The sequence below is a fragment of the Emydura macquarii genome, unplaced genomic scaffold (genome assembly GCF_026122565.2).
Source record: "Emydura macquarii macquarii isolate MOO-44397 ecotype Brisbane River unplaced genomic scaffold, CSIRO-AGI_Emac_v2 contig_480, whole genome shotgun sequence".
Classification (NCBI taxonomy): domain Eukaryota; kingdom Metazoa; phylum Chordata; order Testudines; family Chelidae; genus Emydura; species Emydura macquarii.
The window spans coordinates 6,195,706-6,223,002 of NW_027130617.1; the positions used below are offsets into that span (position 1 = coordinate 6,195,706).

General features: G+C 39.1%; 2 protein-coding genes across 5 annotated transcripts in view; both read right to left on the reverse strand.

Moving 5' to 3' along the window:
- Window positions 1-641: 641 nt before the first annotated feature.
- On the reverse strand, window positions 642-24,129 carry MFSD14A (major facilitator superfamily domain containing 14A). Of its 4 annotated transcripts, XM_067538377.1 has the most exons (13): window positions 22,296-23,496; window positions 20,306-20,352; window positions 17,310-17,405; window positions 12,718-12,780; window positions 11,909-12,036; window positions 10,486-10,600; window positions 9,488-9,706; window positions 9,010-9,123; window positions 8,382-8,453; window positions 7,625-7,737; window positions 6,575-6,672; window positions 5,565-5,728; window positions 642-3,315 (listed from the first exon to the last, which is right to left on the reverse strand). In XM_067538377.1, the coding sequence occupies exons 3-13, from the start codon at window positions 17,310-17,312 to the stop codon at window positions 3,109-3,111; spliced, it is 1,296 nt and encodes a 431-aa protein (XP_067394478.1). In that variant the 5' UTR covers window positions 17,313-17,405; window positions 20,306-20,352; window positions 22,296-23,496; the 3' UTR covers window positions 642-3,108. The 4 variants fall into 4 exon arrangements, with proteins under 4 accessions (XP_067394478.1, XP_067394477.1, XP_067394480.1 ...); XM_067538376.1 differs by lacking the exons at window positions 20,306-20,352; window positions 22,296-23,496 and adding an exon at window positions 23,774-24,129; XM_067538379.1 differs by lacking the exon at window positions 20,306-20,352.
- Window positions 24,130-24,273: 144 nt separating this feature from the next.
- The window catches only part of SLC35A3 (solute carrier family 35 member A3), a 31,860-nt gene continuing 28,836 nt past the window's right edge, over window positions 24,274-27,297 (reverse strand). Inside the window, exon 10 of the transcript XR_010918060.1 lies at window positions 24,274-25,060. The gene's annotated coding sequence lies outside the window, so the exon portion shown is untranslated. The remainder of the gene's footprint in view (window positions 25,061-27,297) is intronic.

The following is a 27,297-nucleotide window of genomic DNA, read 5'->3' on the forward strand; positions in this document are numbered from 1 at the left end:
ATCCCACTCCAGGATGAGGGTTTTTTTCTTTTAAAAAAAAAAAAAAAAAAACAGAGCTAGGGCAGGTAGGCCAAGACCCAACAGTGTGATATCTGCACAGCTGCTATTGCTACAGACTAGATGCTCAAAGCAGCTTAATGGCAACTTAAAAACCGTACATCAATAATATAAAAGAAAGTCTTGGGGGGAGGAACTACTCCATGCATAAAGCCTGGAGGGCAGAATAATTTTCTTTTTCAAGTACTAGTTGTAATATTGCTGTACTTTGCCTTTTGTATCACATTTTGATTATTTCACATGATCTGCTATCCTAGCACCGGCTACTTTCCCCCCTCAGTCTTTCTGGCCACCCCTTCCTGGGCTCAGTACCTCCTTTTGGGGTTCCTCTGCTCTCCCCCACTTTGCTTCTCCGATCTGCTGCTTCGCTCCGCTCCACTCAGCACAACACCTCTGCTTCCTCCAACTTGTGCACTGTGTGTTTGGGGCAGAGCCCTTTTATGGAGCACCTGGCTCCTAATTGCTCCCTCATGATTCCAATTAGGCTGCAGGGAATAAAGCCCTGATCATCCTGGGGCTGATATACCTCCCTTCAAAGACTCTCCTGCCACCCTCTGCCCTTGATATATCACAGTAGATACAGTTCAAGTCCATCTTTTAATTAGTAGTAGCTTGCTTCCAATGCATAGTTCATTAATTCAACACTAGTTAACACCAACTAAGTTTAAGACTAAGTTTTTTGGGGTTTTTTTAAACAAGGATTTTATTCAGCAGTGTTTTTAGCATATTAAGAAAAGAACAGCATGCCAGTAACAATCATTGAACATAGTTATGTTACTCTAGGGGCTGATTTAACAAGTCCATGAGTAATAGTTGATTTCAGCAACACTGACCCCTTTTTGCAAGTACTAACATTTGAGTTAGGACAAACTTTTTTTTTTGGTTTCTTTTTTTGCTGGAGAGGAAAGGTGGATTTTGAGTAAAGCGATATCTCCAGTAAATGACAGGATCAGTCACTACAGTAGAACCTCCGTTACAAACCACCTTTATTCCCAAGTTGTTTGTAACTCTGAACAAAACATTAGGGGTGCTCTTTCAGAAGTTTACACTGACAATACAGCTTTGAACATTACTATGCAGAAGAAAAATGCTGCTTTCCCTTTATTGCTGTAGTAGTTTAACACACTACTGTACCTGCTTTTTTATTTTTTGGCTGCTGCTGACTCATTGCATACTTCCAACTGGTTGACTGGTCAGTTCATCACTCTTCAGTTCTACTGTACATCCTTTGATACTTCATTTACAAAACTAGCTGGACCCACTCATTCCCCTCAAACAGGTACATACAAGTTTCCTAATGAAAGTAATGAATTTCAGCTTCCCCACCGCCACCCCACCCCTGGGAGAGGTGGGAACTTGTATCCACTGAATACCTTCTGTCAGCTGAAAGTTGGCTTTACTGCTATAACTATCTGCAATGCTCATTTTGTTCAAAACAGAGTGAGGTACAGCTGTACATTTGACAGCATCAGATTAAGTATCATTCAGAGGATAAGTACATCACAGTTAGGTTTAGAACTAACCTGACTTACAGTATAAAAAATTGGCTTGGTAATGCCACCATCACAAGTTCAAATATAATTAAACTTGGCACTACAGGGCCCATTATTTTTAGTTTCTTGCTGATTTAATACAATACTACTGTATTAAGTAAAAGCTTTTCATGAAGATTGTACTACACCAGGACAAATAAGCTGTTACATGTATGTGGGAAGAAAACAGGTAAAATATTCACACAATTTACCTACACTTGGTGTTCATCTGTTGCATCACAAACTACATTCAAAGGACTAAGTAACCAAAACATTGACAGGAAGTGAGAAAGCAATATTAACGCTACAGTATAGAAGCAGGTTACAAGCCACATTCCATGATTTATATACCCTGTAGATGGTTTGAATTATGATTTCAAGAACAATTTTTTTAAAATGCATTAAAATATTTAACTTTATTAACAGTATATTTACATATTTTCCATCTCTTAGTCAACCATGGTGAATGTTCAAAGTTAAAAAACCAGTAAGCAATAACCACAAGATGAAAACATTTTAAACTATACTTTATACACAATTTATACAGAAGAATACTTGTTTAAATAATACAACTGGACACAAAAATATACATTTTTAGAGAAATTCACATCAGTAATTGTATAAAGCTCTCTCTCCTGTACTAGGGTCCTGAAAATTTAGGACTAAAAATTAGCTCTGTAAAGTAAATGTTGCTAGCCAGTCCCGAAAGGCCACAATATAGCACACGGACATTTTCAAGGCTATCAGCTTATATTTCAGTTTGTGTATTCAAGTTTTGAGGTCTTACTGATTACGCAAACGTCAGAAATATAGTGGTATAATAAACTGTATTTAGGAAAGCAGAATTTTAGAGCCTGTATTAAAATCTTGCAGGCTCAAAAGACACTAATTAAATACTAAATGTTTGCTAATTCTTTTTCATTTTTGAGTACAAGATAGTATCAGAGTAATGCACTTACATAAAAAACTTTCACTGTTCAGCAACTGTGCTCACCACATAATTTTATATCAGTAGAAACTTAAAATAAAGCCTCCCCTACAATGATTTTAAAATGAACCCAATTCACCTTTTCCTTCTCCTTGCATTTACATTAAGGCTTTGCATCATCTGACCCAAAATTTTACAACAGAAAATGAGTGGGTCCACAAATATGCTAGTATGTCTCATTGAGACTTAGCATGAAGAGAATTAAAGCTCAACACCTTAAGGAAATGGACACAGGGATGCATGCTGATACCTTGAATGTTTTCCTTTTTGTCTCAGAGCTAGGATGAAAAGGTTAATTATATTAATAGTATGAAACCAGTGCTCAGTTGGTTTGTTTTTTTTAAAAGCAAGTTAAATAATTTAATTGTAACATCTTTGGAGAAATTTCCAGTTCCTGTAGTTCCTACAAATTTCATGCAGAAAGATACATTTCTTAAGATAACATTAAGAAATTTGATGTCAATGGAATGTGTATCCAGAACTGGAGATCATAAAACAAGATATATAAAAATGTCTTTCTGGATTTTGTCGTCATACATTTGTGTCTTGCAATAAAGGTTCTTTGGCCTCACCAGGGGCCTGTGGACTGTGTGGATGGCCATGACTGCCACAGTGTTTTTTCCAGTTGCTGGACCGTACATTTAGATTAGTGTGTTCAGGAATAAACAAGGCAACAAGCAAAGCCAGCAGCACAGAGCATGCTCCAAACAAGAATGGGGGTCCAGGAATTATGGAGTTCTGAAAATGGGAAAAAAAAAAAAAAAAACATTTTTTAGAGGAGCAGTTAAGTAAATCCATAGTTCAGATACTGGTTGTTTCACATCATGTTCTGTAATAATGCAAAAACCTTTTACAATTTCATTAGTTGAGGACAGAGAAGAGGAAAGGAGTTTTATTACTCTTGAGTGGTCTATTTTAGTACCCAGCCTTAGTAAACCTTATTCATAGATGAATGACCCTCAACTTTTGAGAATGAGAGGAAACTTAGAAGAGAAATCTTGTTAGAAGTTTCTCTTTGGGTGTCAAATTGCAGAATTCTCTCTCCTGACTTCACAGGAAATGTGCCAATGCCTAGTATCCGACTTGCCAGAAATAGACTTAAAGAATCATACAGCGGAATTGCAGTTTCCAGCCACATAACTAAAATCCACTGTAGCTACTAGCTGACATTGGAGATAGTAATCCAAGATCAACTGCTAATCCAATCACCCTGTGTAGCTCAAGTATTGTATTAACAATGCGGTCACTCTCACTGGAGCTAGGCTAGCTAGAGCAGAGTAACTTGAACTAACTACTGCAGTGAAGACACGCTCACAGACAACAAGTAAGGTGCATAAGATACTGAACTTAAAAGTTAACTGAACAGACTAGTCTTTCACCAGGCAATTCTCAAATGTGCACTACAGGACAGCAAGCTAAGAAGAGAGTCAACTGCTAGCAACATTTGTTTCCCACTTCCCTGCTCTCAGAAATGATCAGGAAAGATAAGAGGGAGATCTCACTCTCTCGCGCACACAGTTCATAATTGCATCAGTAATATTACACACTGGTCCTTTTCCAGCAGCAGCGTGAAACTGATTAGGACCATACAGAGCTGTTCAGCCAGTTATATCCTGGTCTAAAGAGCACTACTAAAAACACACAAGAGCACAGGAAAGGTCACATTAGCCCTTACTGCACAAGATTTTTCTGTCTATACCAAAATGCAGGAGACCTGGGAAAAAATATGGGATTATCAAGATTTTAAAATTGGTCCTCCCACAACTCAAATGTAGCTAAAAAGCCACATTGAAACCAGCGAAGCCAAAGTTATTCACTATTTAAAAAGTTAAAGACTGAATTAAATGGAAAAGTACAAAAGCAGACTACCTCCCTCATTCTTTGTGACCACTGTAATGTCTATAACGGTGTAGAATGTTCATAGTCCTGGACACCATAAGAAGTCAATCATTTAACTATGCAAAAGGTATTCTGATCTAATTCACTGTCCTTATTTTTGTCTCAGTGAGAAAGTTACTTTAATGTCTGGATTTCCTTCTGTGGCTTGTTACTGTTTTCATTCAGAGACTCAAGCGAATGGAGCATTCAAACTTCAGAACAACCCCCCTATCCAGTCAAGCGTAAATAAAAGACAACAAGCTCTTCAAGCTTTGTCTTTCAACACACCATCAAAAAGACTGGCTGGCTTGTAGACTTTTATTCTTCAGCAGTAAGTTTTAGATATGTATTTTTAAAAGAATACAGCTGGGAGGACCTGGCACTCAACTACTTTCAAGCAATGAAGTGGATAGGCTGGTATACACTGACCACATTGGTAATTTTTGCCTCCTGGTAGGTAGAGGCATATGAACATGCCAGAATGTTTTCCACTGTCAGTTAAAGAGAAAGTGCCACAAAGAACTGGCAAGTGCTGACAAGAAATGTGCCACAAAAGGAAGTATGAAAAGACTGAAGTCTATTGAGCTTTTTAGTATCCAGTCTAAATCATGTTTTAAAATATTAAATAGATTTAGGATACAATTATGTGCACATTAGTACAGAAAAAAATATTTACAACTTGGAAAGAATTTAGAGAAAAGCATAAGTCAAAAGGCAGGAGAGACCAATGTACAAAGAAAGACCCGATATACGAAACTTGGCCAAAAGTCTGAGGATAGGAAAATGTTTAAAAATGTGAATCTTTTAAAAAGCAATCCAAAGGAGCAATGGGATTGATTAATCACTGGAAAATTTAGGCTCAATATCAGGAGGATTGTCTTAATGGGAAGAGTTAGACAGGTGAAGAGTCTTACAACAGAAGTGGTTTGAGAAGTCCCTTTGCTTGATTCATTTAAAGCTGGACTGACTAAAGCACTGCAGAATGTGTCTGAGGGTACAGTCTTGAATTGGCAGGGAGACGATCTAGAAGATCCAATTTTTTTCCTTCCTAATGCCTAGGATTTATCCTTGCTGCATTTCTTGTAAATTATAAATAAAGAGGAACATACCTGTTGTGAATGGGGTTGTGTAGCCACGTTACCTCCCAATTCAGTTTCAGTCATTGGGAGCTCATTCAATTCTACATGGAATATGTAGAATATAAAACCATAAAATGCTGGTCCCAAACCATTACACAATCCTCTAATTCCTGTTATCATTCCTTGAACAACACCTAAAAGAGATATTCCTTAGAATTAAATGTGTATACAATGAAGACTGGTTAAAATGCTTTTTGACAAGTGTATAACATGCAATGGGGCCTGAATCACTTTTTCCTCAGATTGGTGTAAATTGGGAATAACTTCACTAAAGTCAATGAAGTTACACCAATATAAGACTGATATGAGAGAAGAATCATGCCCAATGTTCCCTTTTTTTTTTTTTTGTTCTGGGGAAGGCAAGACTAACCTTATGTTTTAGTCAAAACACTGAATTTCCTATAGCATATTGAACCAAAAGGTTGCCAAATCTGATATGCTGTGTCTGCCTCATGCTTCAGAGAAAAGCAACACACAATATTGGAGCTCCTAGACATTACAGTAATACTAATAAATAAAAGCACCTCAACAATTGATTAAGTCTGTGTGAGTTGGGGCAGGGGGGGAAGATAACTGAAACATGGTCAGCTGATGTGTTGAACCAAGAGAAGTAGCGATGTAAGTGTTTTGCTACCTCCAATGCATGGTTTTTCCCGTTTTAGAAACACTCACTATTCATCTTCCTTGCATGAATAGCATGGCCCAGTAGCCTCCGAACAGTCCACAGGAGTTTGACAACTGTTTTATCACTTTTGAGAACTACCACTCTTCTACACTGAGGTAGAATGAGAAACATCAGTGTATTTTACATTAACATACTAGTATATGTTGGCTAGTTTATCCTACAAACTAGGGTAAAGGTTGAGGATAACCCTTCAGTACCAGTAACACAGCACTGATACATCTGGTGCTAAGGAGGTCAGAATACCTCTGGTTTGAACGATCGTTATAATTACAATAACAGGACCTATACAACATACCCTGTTGATCAGCATCAGCAGTTCGTGAAACTAGCGCACTTACGGCTGGGAACGTAATACTAGACATTGCTGCAACAGCTCCTGCTGCCCACATCATCCTGTAAAACGTAAGTGTTAGAGAAAGACAAAACAACAGTTCTGAATGTCCGCCTTCCATACACCTCTTACTGCAAATTTTAGAATAAACTGCACACTACCCATACAATAGTGAACCCACAAGTTATTATCATTGCTGGAGTTCATACCTATCAATTATTCTGAGTTTAACAAATTGTGTAAAATAATTTAATAAATGATTAGGGAATTCCCCAATCCTTGCAAAGTCCTGACCCTTGCTGGGAAGCAAGGATCATATTTTTTGTAACCTTAATTTGGGAGGAGATTTTATCACCCAAAAAGCAATCTTAACTTAGTTTTCTCTGTTAGGTCATTTGTATGTTAGTACATATAAAAGGGGCAATCATGGGGGAAAGTGCTACAATTGATGATGCTTGTCAAGATGTCAATTTGCAACTACAAGCAACAAGACAAAAATCAAGAATATCTGACTTTCTACCAGAGAAGAGAACAAAGCATTATTTTTCAATGTTATCTGGTATCCATTTCCTTTTAGATAAAGAAATCCATGAACAATTTTTGGTCTTATGAAGACTGACACAAGAGGTCAATAATACAGTCAATAATAATTGACTTCAGGTCAATAATACAGTACTATGCCAAGTTCTCGGTTTGGGATGTTTGACCAGATAGTGTTTATTTGACTGCACCAAGTATAACCAATTACATCTTTATTAAAAACAAAGGTTCCTGTTTAAGATCCTTACTCATGGATGCATCCCATTGTTTTGGGGGAGGAGTGAGGAGGAAAGAGAATTAATGTCCTCAGCATCAAGGAGACAAAAGGATGTGTTTGTTCCCTGTAACCTCTCATGTAAAACTGATGCATGTAAAAAAACAAAAAAACCCAAACTGAATATTTCCTTAAGTAGGAAGTAATTTAAAATTTCAGTATGTCAGTTCATTAATTCAACTAAAATGAAATGTACGTACCAAGGCTCCGAGCCAAAGCCATACCATGCAAGCTGTAATATTTGAAATCCAAGACCCAGTAATATGGTGTTTTTATTTCCAATGGACCGCATAAGTAAACTCAAAACTACTGTCTGATGGGAAAAAGAATGTCAATATTTTAATTATATTCAGGTTATAAAATACATATAAAATGTTCATTAGTTCAGACAGAAGCAAAGTGAAGTTCTCTGAATGTAGTATTTTTGAGACAAACATGTACAAAGGGAAACAGATAAGTGAAGAGGCTGTTACTTCACTCTTGATGTGCAACACTTATTTAAGCTGCCCTGATATCTTCAACAAGCTGTTTTTCAACCCAAACTAAAAACTTAAGGAGACAAGTGAATCAACTTCTAAAGGGTTTGGGAGTGTGGCTAAGGAAGAAATATGTTAAAGTTAAGACAGACTAGAATTCGTGATGTGGGTTATATTCCCAGCTCTGACAGACTTCAGGCAATTTCTATGCATCACAGTTCTTCCACAAAATGGTGATATTTTTCTGCTTCACATCATGTGAGAATTAATTGTTTATGAAATGGTCAAATATTAGGTGATGGAATAAAAGGAAGCCCTATAAAATGACGAAACAGAATTCAAAGCACCTTTTTGCATTTCCACTCTAACCCCCTGAAACCACAGACTGGGTACCTGGAATTATTGTTACAGAGACTGTCATAATATTTAGCTCTCTCACTGGAACCCATTATATTAGTGAAATTTATAGATCAGTGTTTACCTGTGCAATAATGGAGAGAATCCCAAGGACCGCTATAAATGCTGCAACACTTTCAGGTGAAAAACCCATTATCTACATTAGAGAAGGAGTAATTTGATCATTAAACTTCAAATGTATATTGACATGTCTCATGTTTTGTGACATCAGTAGAAAGAATTAATGGAGTAACCAGAAAAATGCTTCATCTGAAATAGAGGAAGGTGTCCTTGATTTTATTCAATCCCCTAACTTATTCAAAACAACATTTACTCTTGCACAAAATAAGGAGAAAGTGAGAAAACATAAAATAACTTCTATCATTGAGTATGGAACTTGAAAGAAAACTGACCATTAGATACTACTAGGTACTGTGATATATTATTTTTAGTCTGTGTATCAGCTATTAAAACTAATTTTAACCACTGCAATATAGTGGAATTTGTACTTCAAAAAATAATGCAAATGATTAAGAAACATGAGAAATACTTTGAGACCAGATTCATCTCTTTTAAAAGATTAAGTATCAGAAACTAAAAGCCACTAACAGCTACTAACCATATTGACTATCTGTATACTGATAAAGTAATGTAACAAGTACAAAGAATACTCACTTCTATAAATTTACTCTTCCTTGTATACAGATTCTTACCTGTCTGAGGTATAGGAAGAAGCTGGAATATTGACCTGCCTCAGGGAGGTAGGAGAGAAAGACTGTTATACAGATTAGCAGCACTATGGAATCTTGGCCCACTTTCTTTAATGACTAGGAAAAAGAAAAAACAACTGTATGGTCAGCAACAAAAAACATCTCTTCATCATTCATAACCAACAATATACAAAATTAACATTGAAAGAGGCAGATGCCCTTTAATATATATGTAGTACTGCTAAAACATTTCCTTCAGCAGATGTAGCATACACTTGCTATTATCCCCATTAATCAGCAATTTGAGATTACACAATTTCACACCCTTCCCCAATAAACCTAGACAACTCCTCAAACAATTTTTAAAAACTCATATGAGGTGATAATTACTATCAGTTCCTCTCCTGACTCAAAAACAGCACAAATGCAAGTCTGCATATATCAAGCCACAACTCCTTATTTAAATGTTTAAATAACTTACTGCAAAGGGGTCAGCCTGTTCCCAAGAAATGGGTGCTCCCCATGATGCTGGCCTCATTTTCTCAGGCAGTGATTCCGGGACAGCAACAAGAATAAAACAAATATCCAACAAAGCTATAGCTGTAGCTAGCACCACTACCAAACTGTTTCCATAAACTCGTTCAAGATAGGCACCAATAGCTGGGCTGGTAACTAAACTTGCTGCAAAAGTTGCTGAAACCTGTAACAGATAAGAGTCAGTATGAAAATAAGTTTATCTGTAAAGAAGACCAAAATTATCCACTCATTTTTTTCTGACTTCGTTTTTGGCACCCTGAATACTTCCAGAAACTCAGTTACAAATCACCCTTATCAGGTGGAAAAATTCTGAACTAGCATACAGTTCTTTTCTCTGGCATTGCAGAAGCAACCATGGATTTCACACATCTGAAGTTTTTAATGAAAACAAATTTTTCGTTAAGTGGGGCAACACTGATAGCTTGTAATTGTGTCAAATGTGTCAAGTTTAACTGGATATGTCATAGGTTTGCTATACTGAGTTTCCCTCCTTAACATTTTCTTTTGGGGTGGTAGGAGAAACTATGTTTATCTGCAAAACACCCAAGGCTCTTAATAAATCAAAGAATTCACATTATATAGTAAAAGTTGCATACATACATATAATGGAAAATGGCACCATCCTGCAAACATGTCCCACCCTCACCAAAGAACGGGGGAAATAGAAAAGATTGGAGAGAAAAAATTCTACAATGGACATTTTAAATTGAAGCTGACAGCAAGACATTCAACAGGAGATGCAGAACTGGATGGCAGGACCAAGTTTCAGTTTGGAACAGTTTTTTTTTAAAAAACACAAAAACGGACTGGCCAAAAATAAGATTTTGGGAAAAATACCAATGTTGAAAACCTTGTGTTTCCTGCAACAATATGACAAAGCTTTATTATCTCTAGTTGTTGAACCTAAAGAAGCTTAAATGTGCAGAAGAATTAAATACATACCAGCCCATAGGCCATGCTTCTTTCATGTTCTTGAGTTATATCTGCTACATAAGCAAACACCACTGAGAAAGTCACTGCAAAAACCCCAGAAACAGAGATAACAGCAAAGTACCACCTAGGGACAAAAATAAATCGGAAAACAGCTCAATGGAGACAAACATAACTAAAGATGATTCACAAACTGCCGAAACGCTTCCAGATTAATTAAGGTATCTGACTGCCCAACTTATTCTGACAAGTAATTTAAAATGTTTATAAAGTAAATACGAATGTGCCTTTATATGGTTATGTAATCTCTCCTCTGTGCTGCGTGTAAAACAGAATAACCTGCCACGCTACAAAAGAAGTTTTGTGGGCTAAATCAGGATAGTTCATTACAGATCCTTCAACATTAGCCTTAGCCCTGAATCCATAGACTGGCAACTTTTTCACACAAAATGCATGTTGCAATATATAAACTGTTAAAAAAAATAGCCTATCACCCAGAAATAGGGATTAAAATGGAGACCACAAAACTAGATTTACTAGATAAACTGAATAAGCCTCTGACACACAACACAAACTTAGTTGACTCAGACCTCTATCTGTGCTAAGATTGTGTCCTATGTTATTTCAGATTTACCTTCAGGAGCAATACAAGTTTGAGAGAATTGTGAACTGGCCATTATCGTAGGGACATCAGATTTATGAATGGAGCGTATCAACAGCCTACTAAAATTCCAGCTAGTCAAAATTTGCTAGATAATAATATTTGATGAACACGATTATAGTAAAAAAGTTGCAGCTACTTTTTCAGTGCCAATTTTAATGTTACACATGGGTGCTTTAGGTATAAGCTAGTTCTGAAGAACGTTTTCAATTCTTAGTGACACTTTTTACTTAGTATTGAAGTGATTTTGCTGAAAATTACAGCCAAATCAAGATCTTCAAGGATTAGAGAGATATTCTATTAAGGTACTGGGATATATACTGTATAAATTATACTCAACTATTAAATAATTGGACCCAAATCCCCCCAACAGAGGCTTAAAAGTACAAGAAAAATAAATATACCAGCCCATAGGCCACACATCTTTCACATTCTTGGGCTCTCCCTGCCACATAAGTGACCACCACTAAGAAAGTCACAAGTCACTCAAGTACTAATAGCTCAGAAGCAAGCACAGGGCTGACAGTCTGGAGACCCCAAATTCTAAGTCTGGCTTTGAGGCTTCCAGCAAGTCCCTTGACCTGTCTCAGTTTCCCCAGCTGTGCAATGGATTAGTATTTCAGCACCAACATCAAAGGTGTGGTAAAAATTAAATAGCATCTGATACGTTAACCGGATGGAACACATGTGCTATTATAAATGCTATATATATTATGTAATTACAGCAAGAACACACTAAGGACAAAATCATAAATAACTACGCTTGTTACTAACCATGGGCTGATCTTCATTAACGGAATTGGTGCACAAGTGAAAAATACTGTTAAGAGTAAGAAGGACTTCCGTCCCCAAACATCAGATAGAGCACCTATCAGAGGGGCACTGAGAAATGACAACAAGCCCTGAAAAGTGAAAACAAATTTTAAATAAAAACCATGAAATAAAGGAAAAATAGTTGAAAGACTGTTAACACAGTGGCTGATTTTGTTTTGCAGATTAACGATAAATATTGGCTATATGGAACAATTTGTCAAGGTAATTAGGAGTGCTATCTCCTGTGAGCATCCTTAACTCCCCTTTTCTACTCAGCAGCAGTTACCTGCAATTTGGATTTTACTATCCCACAGAAATCCAAAACGTGAATTCCAAATTCAGTCAACATAGCTTAATAAAATGCATTTTACATTTTTATATGCTGTGTTTAGGAGATACAGTTTTTCAACACACTGAGTACATGTGGTCTAACCACCAGAGGAAAGGATTGGATGCCAACAGGTATCTGGGTTTCTTATGTGCTTTGACACCACTTGATTGTATGATATTGGCCTAATCAACTGGCCTATTTATTCCTCAGTCAACACAAATGAAAAATTTAAGCAAAAGCAAGACCTCATTAAAATCAAATGCTGCATTTGAACTCTCCTTTGTAAATTTACTCTCACAATTTTATTCACAACTTGAAAACTATATTGGAGGGCTCTAATTATTCCACTTAATAGAATTCCAGCTCATGTATGTGCCCTTCATTGATTTATTTTAAATTGTACTTTCAATTATTGATTTAGACTGAATTTTCATCCTACCTTTACTCCTTGGATTAGGCCATTCATTAGAAATGTATGCTTTGGGAAGGTTTCATGTAAAACCTATAAAAGAATTATGCACATTACATACTGCATTATTCACATTTCACAATATTAAATATGAATGTAGACTCAAGTATGACTATCTGAAGCATATTATACCTAGGATGGTATACCAAATTTTAAATATAATTTACAGTAAAATCCACCATGAAGTTAATGAATTCAACATCAGTAATCTCATTGTTAATTTTCCTTTATAGCAACAAAACAGTCCACAACTGCGACAGACATTTATAAAGCGGCCTACATGATTTCTAATAGTAAATTATGCTATGCTTCTTACTTCCTAGAAATAAAGGCACCAGTGAATAAGCCACAATTTAAGCACTACAGGTGTAGGTCAGTAAAATTAGGAAACAACATTCTTCCAAATCAGTTAGTGTAGGTTCACCACCTTTTAACCACATAAGACTGGACAAAATTTCATTAAGTTTGAAAGAAGTATTCTACTTCAATGAAGACAGAATACTGTTGTAGGATTTCCTTATTTAAGGAAAAACACACATCAATTACAACAAGGTACACTTATGTGACAGACACCAAATACACACTACTTTTCACAAAAGTCTTGTTTGGCTTAAAAGGATGACTTCAATATCACAGAACACAAAAGAAGTACCATAACATGTGTAGATATTACATGATGAATGTATATACTGCACAGATGGTTTGAAAACAGTTTTTCGTATACTAAGGCCTGATGTACACAAATTTAAAAAAAAAAATCAATACTAAAACACAACTTGAGTTCTGTCGCACTTTAAAGACGAACAATTTTAATTTCAGTAGGCATAAGCTTTCGGGAGCCTCAGCTCACTCCCTCAGATGCAGTTGGCAGAAATCTGCATCTGAGGAAGTGAGCTGTAGCTTTAAAGTGCTACAGAACTCAAGTTGTTTTTGCTGTCTACAGACTAACACGGCTACCCCTCTGGAATAAAATACTAAATTTCTCTTGCGTTCAAAAAATGAGTTACAATTAAATCTCATCACAAACATGCTAAACCTACTCTTACAGTCTCATAAAAATGAATTAATGGCTCTAGTCTGAAGAAATTCCTTCCCTGGGTAAAAAAGGAAAGTGTGTGAAGTGTAAGCAGCGCAAGGAGGAGATGCAGGGCCTAGTTGCAAGAATGAAACAATGAAAACTGCTTATTGGGAGAAAATGATGTGGATATGTCTGAAGAACAATGTGGATCAACTGGTTAGTAACTTAAATAATTCACTTTGCAATGCATCATTCTTCAAGACTCTCTCTATGCTTTTTAGTATAAGTATGATTTAACAAGTAAATTCCCAAGCTGTTTGCTATGTTGGATGTTGCTAGAAGAAAAGTTTAGCTGAGCTAATCCTTATGGCTTGTTTAATTAGTTAACTAGGTTTAGAATCTATCATCCAAGTATACAGTACAGAAAGCTGCAGTAAGAGAAATCTAGAGTTGCCAGTTGCCACTGGGTGTCATTTTCTCATTTTGTATTATATAATACATGCCCCTTATTCTATAACATCATGGCCACAAACCATAATGGTGATGCCATAAGTCTATTCCCATTTTTACTTCAGCATAACTCAACTTTCCCAAGGGAACATCCTATACTTGTTTTCTCAAAAAACAGAAGTGCCAGTGAGTTCTATGGGGCTTACTCCAAAATTAAGTGCACTCTAAGTGCAGTCAGTCTTCACTTTTTTGGTAATTTGGAATCGGATTTGCATCCTTGCTGGAAAAAACAAATGAATAACTGAATAATAGAGTGAGAAGAACGACTATTCAAAATCATTTTTGAATTTTCTTTCACGATTCCATTTAAGCACAAGTGACTGATTGTGACTCTCTATCTGCAACAACTTCAGTTGGTACTTTTAGCAGCAGTGCTGCAACTAAACATTCGTCAGACAACAAAGTATCAGTAGCAAGCAAAAGATTTCAATCATCCAGTAAAACCATGACCATGGATGGGTTTGTAGTAAGGACCAGCAAATACCAACAAGACACCCTGGATGAAAAGATTGCTCGGTCCACTTATGCCACAAATTCTCCTTTTCGCATTGTTAACAATAAACACTTCATTGACATGGTTGAGTCCTTACAACCAGGCTACACTCCACCTGGTAGAGCAGACATTGGTGGAAGGTCGCTAAACACAATGTGCAAGAAATACTGAGGGAACATTTGCCGGTTTAAGCCTTGATGGGTGGAGCAATGTACACAATGATCCAGTAATATGTGCCTATATGATAACAGAAGAGGGTATTGCATATCTTTCAGAAACAAAAGCTACATCCGGAAATGCCCACATAACAGAATATTTAAAAGAAGTGGCAGTGAAAGCTATAATAAACAAGAATTCAACTGTCACGTGCGCAGTTTTGTCACAGACAATGCTGTAAACGTGGCAAAGATGAGAAAATACTTAGAAGAAACAGAAGGATGCTCCTTAACAACATATGGCTGCAGTGCCCATTTAATGCATCTTTTAGCCAAAGATTTGAGTACGTCTTCTCCAGGAATAAAAGAAAATACTGTTGAAGTCGCAAAATACTTCCATAACAACCATTTTGTTTCAGCTTCACTGAAGAGAGGAGGAGGATCCAAACTAATTCTCCCTCAAGATGTTCGACGGAATTCTGTGGTTGATTGTTTTGAACAATTTATTAAGAACTGGCCTAGTCTCATAAAACTTTGTGACGAAAACCATGATAAAATAGATGGAAGTATCTCATCCAAAGTATCTAACATTGGATTAAAGAGGAACGTAGAGGATATGCTCAGTATACTGAAGCCTATACCCATAGCCTTAAACAAACTTCATAGAAATTGTTGTTGGACTGTGATGCTGTCGAAATTTGGAAGGCACTTCGAGACATTGAAGAAAGAAATCTCACCAGAAAGTTAAATTGCAGGCAATAAAGAAGTGAATGGATCAAGCACTAACTCCACCTCATTTTCTTGGGACCCCAGATATAAAAGGTAGATGCCTAACTTCTGAAGATGATGATGTTGCCATGGCATGGGTATCTCAGAATCACTCCTCAGTTATGCCAGTCATAATACATTTCAGGGCTGGAGTAGAAACATTTAAACAGTACATGTTTACTGATGATGTTTTGAACAAAGTCACTCTCCTGAATTGGTGGAAATCATTAGCCAGGCACCTTGAAACAGAGTGCCTTCAGTTGCTAAGCCAACTTTTCACAGCAGTAGCTTCCTCTGCAGGCACAGAGAAGATATTTTCATCATTTGGTATTATTCTCTCAAAGCTAAGAAATTGACTGGGAGTTGAAAAAGCAGGAAAACTTGTATTTGTTTGTCTATGAATAAAAATGACAGAGGGAGTGGGGAAGATGAGAGCTAGTTGCAGAAGTTTTCAGGACTGTGTACATTTAGTGTTGTGATGACTTGTCTGTTAGAGTTAATAAAATTTGAAAATTAAAAAAAAGTTTAAGGACAGCCATCAGCCAGCAACTCAGGAGACTGCTACAATTGCAAATGTGAAACATTTAAGATTTCATTGAATGCACTTCTGCTGCATCTGCAGCTTGACAAAGGCAATGAGTATTATGTACTATTTCCTAAAATAACAATCAAGTTATCTAAAAAATTACACAAAGTACACCATCCTAGATGTTGTAAAATGCTGTACTGAGCTGTACATTAACATGTTTTAGTGATCAGATTTGCACTATTGTTTAAGAAATATGTGAAGTAGTATCAGTGGGAAACTTGATTTAAATCAATGATTTTCTTTTGGTGATTTTAAATCAATCCACCATGCTGGCAAAACTTTTAAGTTTAGCCCTGGCTTTAATCTCTGCAAGCCATCATGCACAATTATGGCATATTAGCAAGCATAATAGTTAAAGATCTCTTGCATATATTGCTGGTTCTCAGGATACAATATTTGTCCACAGACTTTAGTTCTGGTATCACACTATGTCACTGGACTGTAGCATAAATGAATTATTTATGCAGGAGTGAAAACATGTTTACAAAAAAGGAAGTTTCTGCTTCCCATCATCTTGTTAATTACCAAAGGTAGGACAGACAGTACAGAAAAATACATAATATTTAATGAGTTATTTTTGAAGTATGGCCAGGTGCAGTAATGATCCCTTAAGATCAAGGCACAAAGGCCTTACAGTTGGGACTGCAATTCCAGGCATTCCTAGATCCTACTCCTGTGCTCAAGACAGGCCTCTGTGGAGAATAGGAAGAATGGGAGGTTTGTGGGGGCTTGGGTTTTTTTTAAGTATTTCTTCTTAAGTGTGCACAATTAGGATAGGTTACATATTGATATTAGCCACACATCAATGTAAGCCCAACTCTGATCTATATAAATTGTTTAATCTTGACCACATTCAGTAACGTAACACATAAGATGTTCTTCCAAGTGTGAAGTTCAGAACAGCTCATTCCACTCATACTTCATTTTCAAGTTTAATGGAGTGATAAGAAAGCTAAAATAGTTAGTTCATTGCAGTATTTTTTCCCCTTCTCATGCAATACAGAAGAAGTGCATTAACCACATACTTACCATCAAGGTAGGTGCTGTCAAGAGTCCCCAGGCAAAAAACTCCAAAAAAATCACTATGACAGCATGGTAGACACTAGGCGAACCTATTCCTTGAGGCTAAAACACAAAAACAAAAAAGTTATTACCATAGAACATTTAAAAAGCTGCTTTACTAATAAGAAAGTTGTTTGAATGTTGGCTTACAAACAAGAAATTATAAGATAAAGTAGGGCTCAAAACAATGCTGTTTCAGGAATCTAAATAACTGTTTTGAGTAAACTGTGATACAGTAAATCCATTTATGAAGCATAAGGGACTGGAAGAGTCTTAACATACTGCAGCGTACAAACTGCAATGGCAATTAAACATCCATGTATCCATCCACAGAAAACTGTGGGGAAAAATGACTTCCTGCTAATAAGATTCCAATATTGGAAGTGACAGACTTTTCTTGGGGAAGTTCATATCTTTTTTCTCAGGAAAGGAAACAACTAAGTTCACATAGCAATTGGAAGTCAAAAATCAAGGTTTAATTATTTCAAAATCCGATTATTTTCACAATCTCAATGCCACATTCCAAATCCTGATTAATTGTCTTATCGGCCAACTTTACAGTGCTTCTATTAGTAAAAGCTTGTGTCTGACTAAATAAAAAACCTGTTGAAATAAATTATCTAAAACCCACATCAGCAAAGAAAAATTCAGACAATGGGAAGCCCACCACAACTGTAACTTGGAAAGTTTCCCCAAATATTAGAGAAGGCAACAAATAGACTCAATATGGACATCAAAAGTGGGAGAGAGGTTGAAATGTTTCTTTATATTACTTTAAGTTAAGATAAAAGTGGCTTCCAGAGAAGTGAATGTGTGGAGATTGAAAGTTAAGTGTGGAAGGAATTGGTGTGGGAAGAGAAATCCTGGTTAGGCTTATATACTTCAGTAAGTGCTATGTCAACCTGCTACAATACATTACTATCCATGTCAGGCAACACAGGAAAATTATTTCACAACAGAATGACCTGCAAATTCAAAATGCTACAGAAGTGGATTGTTTTGTTTTTTAAAAGGTCAAAAGCTCTGCCACAACACATACTCCTTCAAACTTGAAGAGAAACTGGAGAATGAAGATGTAATGGTCAGCCCTGAATTAGATTTAGTCTAGTGTTCATACTAAATACAGACAGACAAAGATTTGGATTTAAGCGTGGTCAAATCTTGTGAGCTGTTCTTGCAATACTTCTGCCATCTTAAGGCTTCTGCCACTCAAATTCAGCTATTCTTACAAGATTTTGGCTATATCCAAGACAGAAAAAAAACCTTGTCTGGTTTTGCATCAGATGACTTGGAACCAAAGCTATAAAAGCACATCTAAAATACAGCTACTGGAACTCGAAAACTGCACCTATACCCATTAAATTTGAACAGATCTGGAAAAAAAGCTTCTTGTTTTGACCCATCTCTAATACAAGCCTTTATATTCTGGAATGCTCAGTAGAAAACATGCTTCAGAACACTTAGTACCATGGTTATATCTGCCCTTTTCTTCTTCCTTCCCTAGTTACCACACACCCCCAAGCATATTCGTGAATATACTTTTGCTATACTTTCGGTCTTCCGAGAAGCAGAGATGACTAACATTCTGTAAAGAGGCCAGAGGGCAGCTTGAATTCATAGCATCACCCTTGCCTGCAGGAGCTCCAGTGTTTCCCCTCTAGGTTTCACTCCCACTCCACCATTACTTCAGTACAAGATCCAAATAGTAATCTTCTTTAGCTACCATGAGCAACAAATACTCTTTTTGCCTTCCAGGCTACAGATCAGCATCAGAGTTGCTCCTGCACAAAGCAGCTGGGAAGGAGGTTCCAATCTGTTGCTCCTCACTGTACTGGAGAGTAAAGAAACGGTTGGCAGGATGGGCAGGAGGTAGGAAAAACTACTGGCAGCTGCTCAGCAGCCACAACCACCTCCTAACCCCAAAAGTCAGAGGTCAAGAGCTTTCCCAACATTTCTATTCTGGGCAAGACATAAAGAAATAACAGTTTGTCTCTACCCCATTGACACCTAATCTGGTGAGTAGAACAAGGAAATGAATCAAAAACTGCACTGCAGAGCTTCACTGCGTTCAGCAATAAATATTTTTAAAAGAGGGAGGGGGTGACTACCCTTATCTACCACTGCATTCAGCCGTAAGCACATTGACTAGATGTTTTATGCTAAAATGTTCAGACATGAATGTTGAAATTTAAATCATCATTAGGCTTAAGCATTAACAGACTACTAAACTGAAAGGGAGCTGACTTTTCAGAACTATTGTATCAACTTCTCTATCTATTCAATGATAAGACAATACTATACTAAGTCACATTTGGAATATTTTCTTTGCAACCACAAGTACAAGAGAATTTATAAAAGTGAAAGTTTAAAGATTCTGCAGAACCTTCACTGTCATGGAATTTGATTAATACATCAAGTAGGCCAGAATCTGAAAATGAATTACAAAAAACAACAGCAGTATGCATCAACTTAGTGTGAACAAACTACAGGAGAAAAAAGCAAATGCATTTCAAAACAGCAACAACATTTTTGTGTCTTCAACAACAGAGTTGTAATTTAGCTTAAAAAAAGAAAGCCTAAAGACAAAAGTATAGCTAAGTTCTCTTCAAGTTGTAACTGGGATCTGACAATCATGGTAGAAGCAGATGTTCTTTGTGACCATCTATTCTGAGCAAGGCAGTTGTGTTGAGACAGGCTGACAGATGGAGCACTAGGTGAACTAGTAAACTGCCAGATCAGACAGAAGGTGTCTCTGTAGTTCAAGAGGATTTTGTATTCTAGATCAAGCCAGCAATAAAACAAACATGTATGTGGACCATAGCTAGAAGACATGTCTACTGATAACACTGTAAAAACTCTAAACCATAAAAGCTGAGAATACACTCGTTATTAATAGAGTTTATAAACTAGAAGAAGTTTATAAACTACAAGAAAGAGCAGAAGAATTCAAATTCTTAACTCACCCTGTCATACCCAAGTATTATAGCTCAAATCTCCTTTTGTCAGTCGTCTGAGAATAAAGTGGTATTATACATAAGACATGAATTGCAATAGATCATCAAAACAGGATGAATTAAGGAGAGGGTCTGAACTACTATTATTGCCCGCCTTTGGAGAGTCTACATTATAAGTATTTTAATAAACGTATTTTGTATTTCATTTGGTTTTGACTATGGTTATTTAACAACTATACAAAGAAGAATAGCACTATGACAAGGTCTTTATCACACAGTTCTACAGGATGTCTATTTGCAGTCACTGCTGTAAGCATCCTCAAATGTAATTAGGACTGAGTTATAAGAATACAGTGACATTACTGCCAAAAGAGGTTTGATCGATGTTCTGATATTACACAGTACACAACAAGCCACGTTATTATTCCAAAAGACATTTCTACACATTGCCACCACACACTAGTCTCTTTACAGAATATTTCACTGAAATAAATTGTATAAGTACCTCTGTGACTTGTTTAGGAAAGCATACACCCCACTCTCTGAAAAAAAGATTTGTGAATGTGCTTGGATGTGAAACCCAATTGCAAAGCTAACGTTGGACTAATGTAGCAGAACTGGAGAGGGGCACAGGGGAATCAGAATAATGGTTCAATCACTAGGGATAAGCATATACCATATCAAGGCAACAGCCCTATCATGCAGCTGAGCCACTGACAATGTATTCTTTGGGACTAAAAAAATTTCAAAATAATGAATTTACCCCATAAGTGATTGATCACATTGAAAAATGTGATTTTAAATGTTTTATTGCCACTGCAAAGTAGAGAAATTCAAGACATTATCCCTCCCTTTGAGTTTACCTGTGCCCCAAAATATCATTCAGCATGTCAGGGATGTGAGGAATGGGGAGGATGACAATAGAACTAAAGGCTAAATTTATGGATTTTTTTTATGTCTACAGTGTAATCCATACACATAAGCAGTTATTGCTGCCATTATAAAGAATATAGTACAGTATTAACAGCATACAGCCTCAACAGGTCATTAACTTACGAAAAATAACTCTCAATCTTTTTCACCACTTTTGAGAATAGGCAAATATTTCTATCAACAGATCACAAACCAATATCTTTGTTGTCTAATGACTTCACAAACATTTGCAACCATGCTTCTCACGCCATGTTTCTGTATATTTGAACTCAATGTACTTTCAAATGGGCTTGCACCAGTTTATAAAACTGATAACTGACACTGAAGGCACTATCTTAGGTATAACTGGATAACTTTTTTCTTCATCCCTGGAGGCACTCCATCCAAGTGGAAATTAGAAGAATGGCACTTTTGGAAGATGTGTATCATACCCTAACTAACTCAATTAGAAATTCTAATTTCACAGGTTGCATGAACTAGTGCAGCATGAAAAAGTTACTCTGTCTGCACTCACTATATCAATCCTGCAAAAAATGTATGTGCCTACATGTTTGTAATGCCCTAAGTTTTTATTGTGCAAAGAGATGACAAATACCTACTATGAAAGACTGATAATATTGTTCTTTATCAGTCAAATGTGAACTTGCTTTGCCTCCAACCCTGAAGTAATCTCATCAAGTTGATTAAGGTAGTTTTTGGCTGCTTATACGGAGGATCACCAAGCTGATGTTTTAACTTTATTTGAAGGATCTATCTCAAAGCAATAATATGTTTTTAATGCATTTTGAAGATAATACATCTCAGATACAAAATGCAGTAAAGCAAGTCTTACAGTTAGTTTGACCAAGTTATATCTTTCTCAATATAACTAAACTATGCTGAATTATAAATGCTTTTACAAAATACACATCAACAGCCACTTCACTCATCACTAAGGATTCCAAGTTCTGTTAGGTAAAATACTTAATAGCTATTATTTGTTGGGAAACATTTCATTACACTTCCAGTGAACTGGAAAACCTTACAGTACTACTGTGATACAGAAGTTCGTCTCACACTTACTCACCTATTCTTTTTCAGAATATGGAAGCCGAAGGAGAGAGAACAAAGACCAAAGGATCCCATGATGGCGATGCACACACTGTATGGGTAAAGCACATCACAGATGGGCTTTTCACCAACAGCAGAACCACATCCTACTGTTGTATTCAGAACTCTGCTCTATTCTACAATGGTTTACTGCCTACCATCATCCTAGATTATAGTGAAGCCAACTGCTGTCTGAAAATGCACAGCATTTCCTAGGTAGTATTTCCTTTCAAAATTAAGAGTTTAATATTATCTAATCCATAAATGCTGTAGATTTACACAATTTACACGATTTATACAAAATCGTAAATGCATGGATTTAAGTAATTTGAAATCATCTTCTATTGAGTCCTGACACAAACGCTGAATACTCATAAATTTACTACTTGAGATTAAAAGCAAATCACCATATTATGTATAGATTATTTAAGAAATACCTTTAAACTAACAAATGACGACCAGATGGATGCCAATAAGATAGAGAGGAAACATCTGAGAGCAAGGAAACCTATCAAAATGAAAACCCTGCTCCAGCCCAGACTGCATACAAAACAGAAGTGAAGAACATGGTTTTAGTTCCTCTTGCCAAGACTGCCAGCCAGCCCCATGATGGAAAAAGTCAGAGATTCTTCGGGGACAAAGTTCCTAAGCTCCACCCATGTGGTACCTTCAGAACTCAACATGAACTCAGCTCTGGCAGAAAGCAACCAGAGGGAGTAGAGGCCAAGTTAGACCTCAGGTCAAATGTTCAGCTATTTGGACATCACAGGCATGTATTCTTGGAACAGAAGAGTTTACAGAGCAGCTTCATCACATACAGATCCCAGGTAGCTCCAGCTAGAGGATCTCCCCACAAACCAGCTAGTAGAGACCATATGGCATTGTCTCCCTAATTGTCATCTCATAAACTAGAGCCAAACTTCCCTCCCAGATTGACCTGCCTTCGGCATTGTCCTACAGCCAAGACTCAGCATCCCCACCCCAAACTCCCTTGAAGACCAGACCAGAGACTCTGCACTCAGGTCTGCAGGTATCCATCCACCCCACTGCTGAGTTCTCCATCCTCAAACGGGCTTGTGGGCCTTTTCAACAGCCCTCCACCAGTCCGTGCTCTACACTAGCCTCACTTTGCCAGGCCCGCCACTTTCCCCACACAGCTCACCGCACCCAGTTCGGCTCCGGGCTCCTCTAGGCCTCTGTGCACCAGCCTAGCCTCCCCAATCCCACAGCAACGGCCAGTCCCACATATACCCAGGCCCCTCCTCAGCCCACATCCCCCCCGCCGCCTCACTGGGTCAAGCCAGCGCCCGCACACGCCTTCAGGCCCAGGGCTTCTCCCTTCCCCTCCAGCCAAAACCCCGACGCACCCCCGGATTTCAGACGGATCCCCCATCACGCAGCCCGAGCCACGCCCCGAAGCCGGCGCAAACCAGGCCCCAGCGCCCCCAGCCTCACCGTGCCGCCGTCCTTAATGATGATCTTCTTGGCCAACATGATGCTGCGGTTCACAGCCCGTTTCTTCTTCTTCCCCCCTTGAGTCATTTTACCATCCTAGAGCCCCGGGACCGGGGCGGCAGGGGCGTTAAGCGGCAGGCGGCGAGCGGCCCTCCCCGGCACGGCAGCCGGGCCCTCGCTTTCCTCCGCCGCTAGCGCCGCCGATCACCGACCACGCGCCGCCATCTTGGGGAGCAGCATCCAGCCCGGCGCTGACGGGCCCGCCCATCACGCGATCAGCCGGTTGGCTGAGAGGTGGCACGTGCTCACGGATACTCCGCCCTTTCACGAGCCAGAGCCGGGCCGCCGGGCGAGCGCTCTCCTGCTCCGAGTCCGCCGCCCCCCGCTGGGGTTTCCCCAGCTCCAAGCCGTGCGTGCTCGCAGCGCCCCGCCCCGCCCCCCAAACGCTGACGGGCTACAGCCACTTCCGGGTCGGTGGCCGTAGCCCGTGAACAAAAGGGGGGAGTTTGGTTAATGAGCAGCGGCTGCAGGGCTAGTGCTCAGCCAGGCCCCGCCGGGCCTCCTCACTCTCCTCGCCCCAGCCACGGCCGGCAGCAGTGCCCCTCTCCCGGCGGCCACTGGGCTTGAGCCCGCTTCTCCTGCAGCAGTAAAGTAGCCCCAGGGGCGTCCTGCAGTTTCATAGCGACATAAAGGCAGGCAAACCGCGGAGGGCCTGGCCTGGTGCTCCCTAGTTCCTCACTGCTTCAGCCGCAGGGCCAGGAGCTGCTGCGGCCGCTCTCGCTCCCCCGGGCTCTCGCCCCCGCCGCCTGAGATGATCATCAAGGGGGAGGGCGAGCCTGCAACCTGCCCGACCTATGCGCTGATTACTAAGGACTAAAACAATTACTAGCACCTTGATTAAGGAGGAAATCCCAGCACCTTAACCCACAGTAATATAGTATCCAAGACATCAAAGCAATTACCCAATCATTAAGTTGCTATAACTTGCTCCTTTTTGCTGATGTTACGTGACTATTAAGACTGGAGAGTTTGGAAACGATTTAGTTTCTTGCCTGACAGACCTCAGGAATGGTGCAAAGAGGTTTTATTGATTTTTTTAAAATGTTATTTAAAAGATAGGCTACATACATAATTCTTCCCTTTGCTCACATGTATTATTTAGCCCTGGTTGTTCAACGTTTCATCATATTGTTGCTTAAAATTCAATAAACTGTACATCAAATTGCAATTATTTCCTTACCACGTATGTCAAATCCCATAGACTTAAGGGCATATGTTAGTGCCAACCTGAAGTAGAGAGTAAAATTTATGATCAGTATATATACAGTATATAACATGCCACACATCATTAGTTAGGTTGTCAGATAACAGCATGTCAGGTATTGTGTAAGGAACTAGACAGGTTTGGAGACTGAAATTACGTCCCAGTGCTGAATAGCTTTGGCAGTTTTGCTTTGTAAGTTTTAGCAGTTGCACAGAATTTTGTGTTTATGCCAGTGTAAATAATATCTGTAAAAAAAATCAATAGAAAAATACTGTCTACTGATACTGTCACTCTTAAGCATATAATGTTGTCTCTATCTTCACCTTCCCTCATTGTCCAAAAAGTATGTGTAACAGCAAAAAGAATGCAGTAATAGGAACTGTCCACAAAGTGATGACATCTTGTGGCCAGTTAGAAAATCCCAGGTCTGCATTTATAGGAATTTGGAATGTAAAGTTGTTACATTAGAAATCTGTTAATTCCACACAGCATAAATTGCTGTACAAAAGGTGTTCTATTAATAGGTATGCTCTTTTGGGAAACCTCTGGTATGACTGTAGCCTTTTATGGTGCCCACTGTAACAATTAAAGAGGATGATAAAGAGGGTGTAAGCCAGTGGCACAGTCCGGCCAAGGCGTCACGACCCTTCCTTGGGCCCAGGCTCCAAGGAAGGCCACAGCACCTTCCTTTAGAGGAACAAACAATGCCCGTTTACAAGTCTTTAGCCCCGGCCCCAGCGGGGCAGGCTTCCTTTTTAGCTGGTAGCACTCTGCCCCTCCCGAAGGGCAGGGCTGATATGGGGTCTGGTGTCCCCGGCCTGCCCTCAAGCAGGTGGGGCCAGTAGAGCTCAGTATCCTCTGCTAGCCAACGCAGAGGATGTCAAGCACTCCCGGGGTGGTTAGGGAAGGGGGCAGAGGGACGCAGGCCACCCGACTCCACTGCGTCCCAGCCCAGGGCCCTATCAGTGGCAAATTTTGCCATCGAGTCAGCAGGGCTCCAGCCGCAACATGCTGATGGGGTTTAGCCCTGACTCAGCCACTTACTAGTCAGCTGCCCCTGGGCCACATCCTCCCACCCTGCTCCCAGGTACCTGCAGGCATTAGTCTTCCTCTGTGTCGCTGGGGTACACTGCAGGCCCACAAGTCCCTCCCCGTCAACTGGTGGCAGGTCTGGGAACTCCTCTGCAACATCTGAAGAGGGCAGCTCCTCCAGGTCCCAGGGGTTCCTCCGGTCCACAGGGTTCTGTCAGCTCCCGGGGGGTCCCCGGCATCAGGCAGCTCCTCCAGGTCAGGGTCAACCCCAGGGGGTATTTCCCACCCAGGAGTCTCAGGTGGCTCATTCCAGCTACTAGGGCCCGGTGGCCCCGCCCAATCACTAGGGCCTAGTGGCCCTGTCCAATCACTAGGGCCCAGCAATCCAGGCAGGTTTTGGAGGCTCCGCTCAGTGGGGCGATTGCTCCAAACAGCGTCTGGGTCTGGCCTATGCCACAGTCTCTGAGACAGACCATCTGCCTCTAACAGCCGCTTTCTCCCTACTGAGCTGCTAGACTGGCCTTTTATAGCTCCTCTTCCTGCCTTGGCTCCGCCCCTCTGTTGCGGGGCAGTTTGGCCTGTAAGGCCCTGTTCTGCAGGGGCGTCACGAGCCTTCCTCGGTCCCAGGCTCTGAGGAAGGCCACAGTACCTTCCTACAAGGGAATAATCTATTAATCTGGATCTCAGTCAAATGATAAAAGTTCTGGATGAAACATTGTATTATTTATTAGGGTCATCTACTGTTAATGATGCAGAGGAAAGAAAATGAAGACTAATAGGTCCATTAAGAACTGAAGGAATTTTCCCTTTCAATTTAATTAAGTGTGGATTTTTGAACGCTGCCTTCTTCAATGAAACTAAAGGCAAAGATGGAAAACTCTGGAGAGAAAAGTAAAAGTAAAATGAAAGTTTTCCCGTGTGCATGTTTTTATAGCAGAAGTTGCAAAAAGACTGACAGATTTTTTTCCCTCCTCTGCATTGGCAGGTGCAGTGGACTTGATGATCTCATAGATTTTGCCCATCTCCAATTTTCATGGTTCTTCTACAAGTTTAGATAGGGTCTTGAGAGATACAGCTATCGCTTAACCCAAAAATCAGGGGGTTCGTTCGTATGCCAAAGGATATTGCTATGATTGTTGTCAAATCCTGATAAGTTTATGTAATACAATTTAAAGAATGTTAAATTCTGCTTCTGAAATGGGTTAACACTAAACTCTGATTCCAACCC

Bases quoted from the DNA above. Each gene is read 5' to 3' on its own strand.
- MFSD14A (XM_067538376.1), bottom strand. From the start codon at position 23,860: ATGACTCAAGGGGGGAAGAAGAAGAAACGGGCTGTGAACCGCAGCATC. The intron at 9,124-9,487 runs GTAAGTTATTTA...TCTTTTTCCTAG, and splicing joins AACAGGCTGACCCCTTTGCA to TCATTAAAGAAAGTGGGCCA. The intron at 6,673-7,624 runs GTACGTACATTT...TACGTTTTACAG, and splicing joins GGCTTTGGCTCGGAGCCTTG to GATGATGTGGGCAGCAGGAG.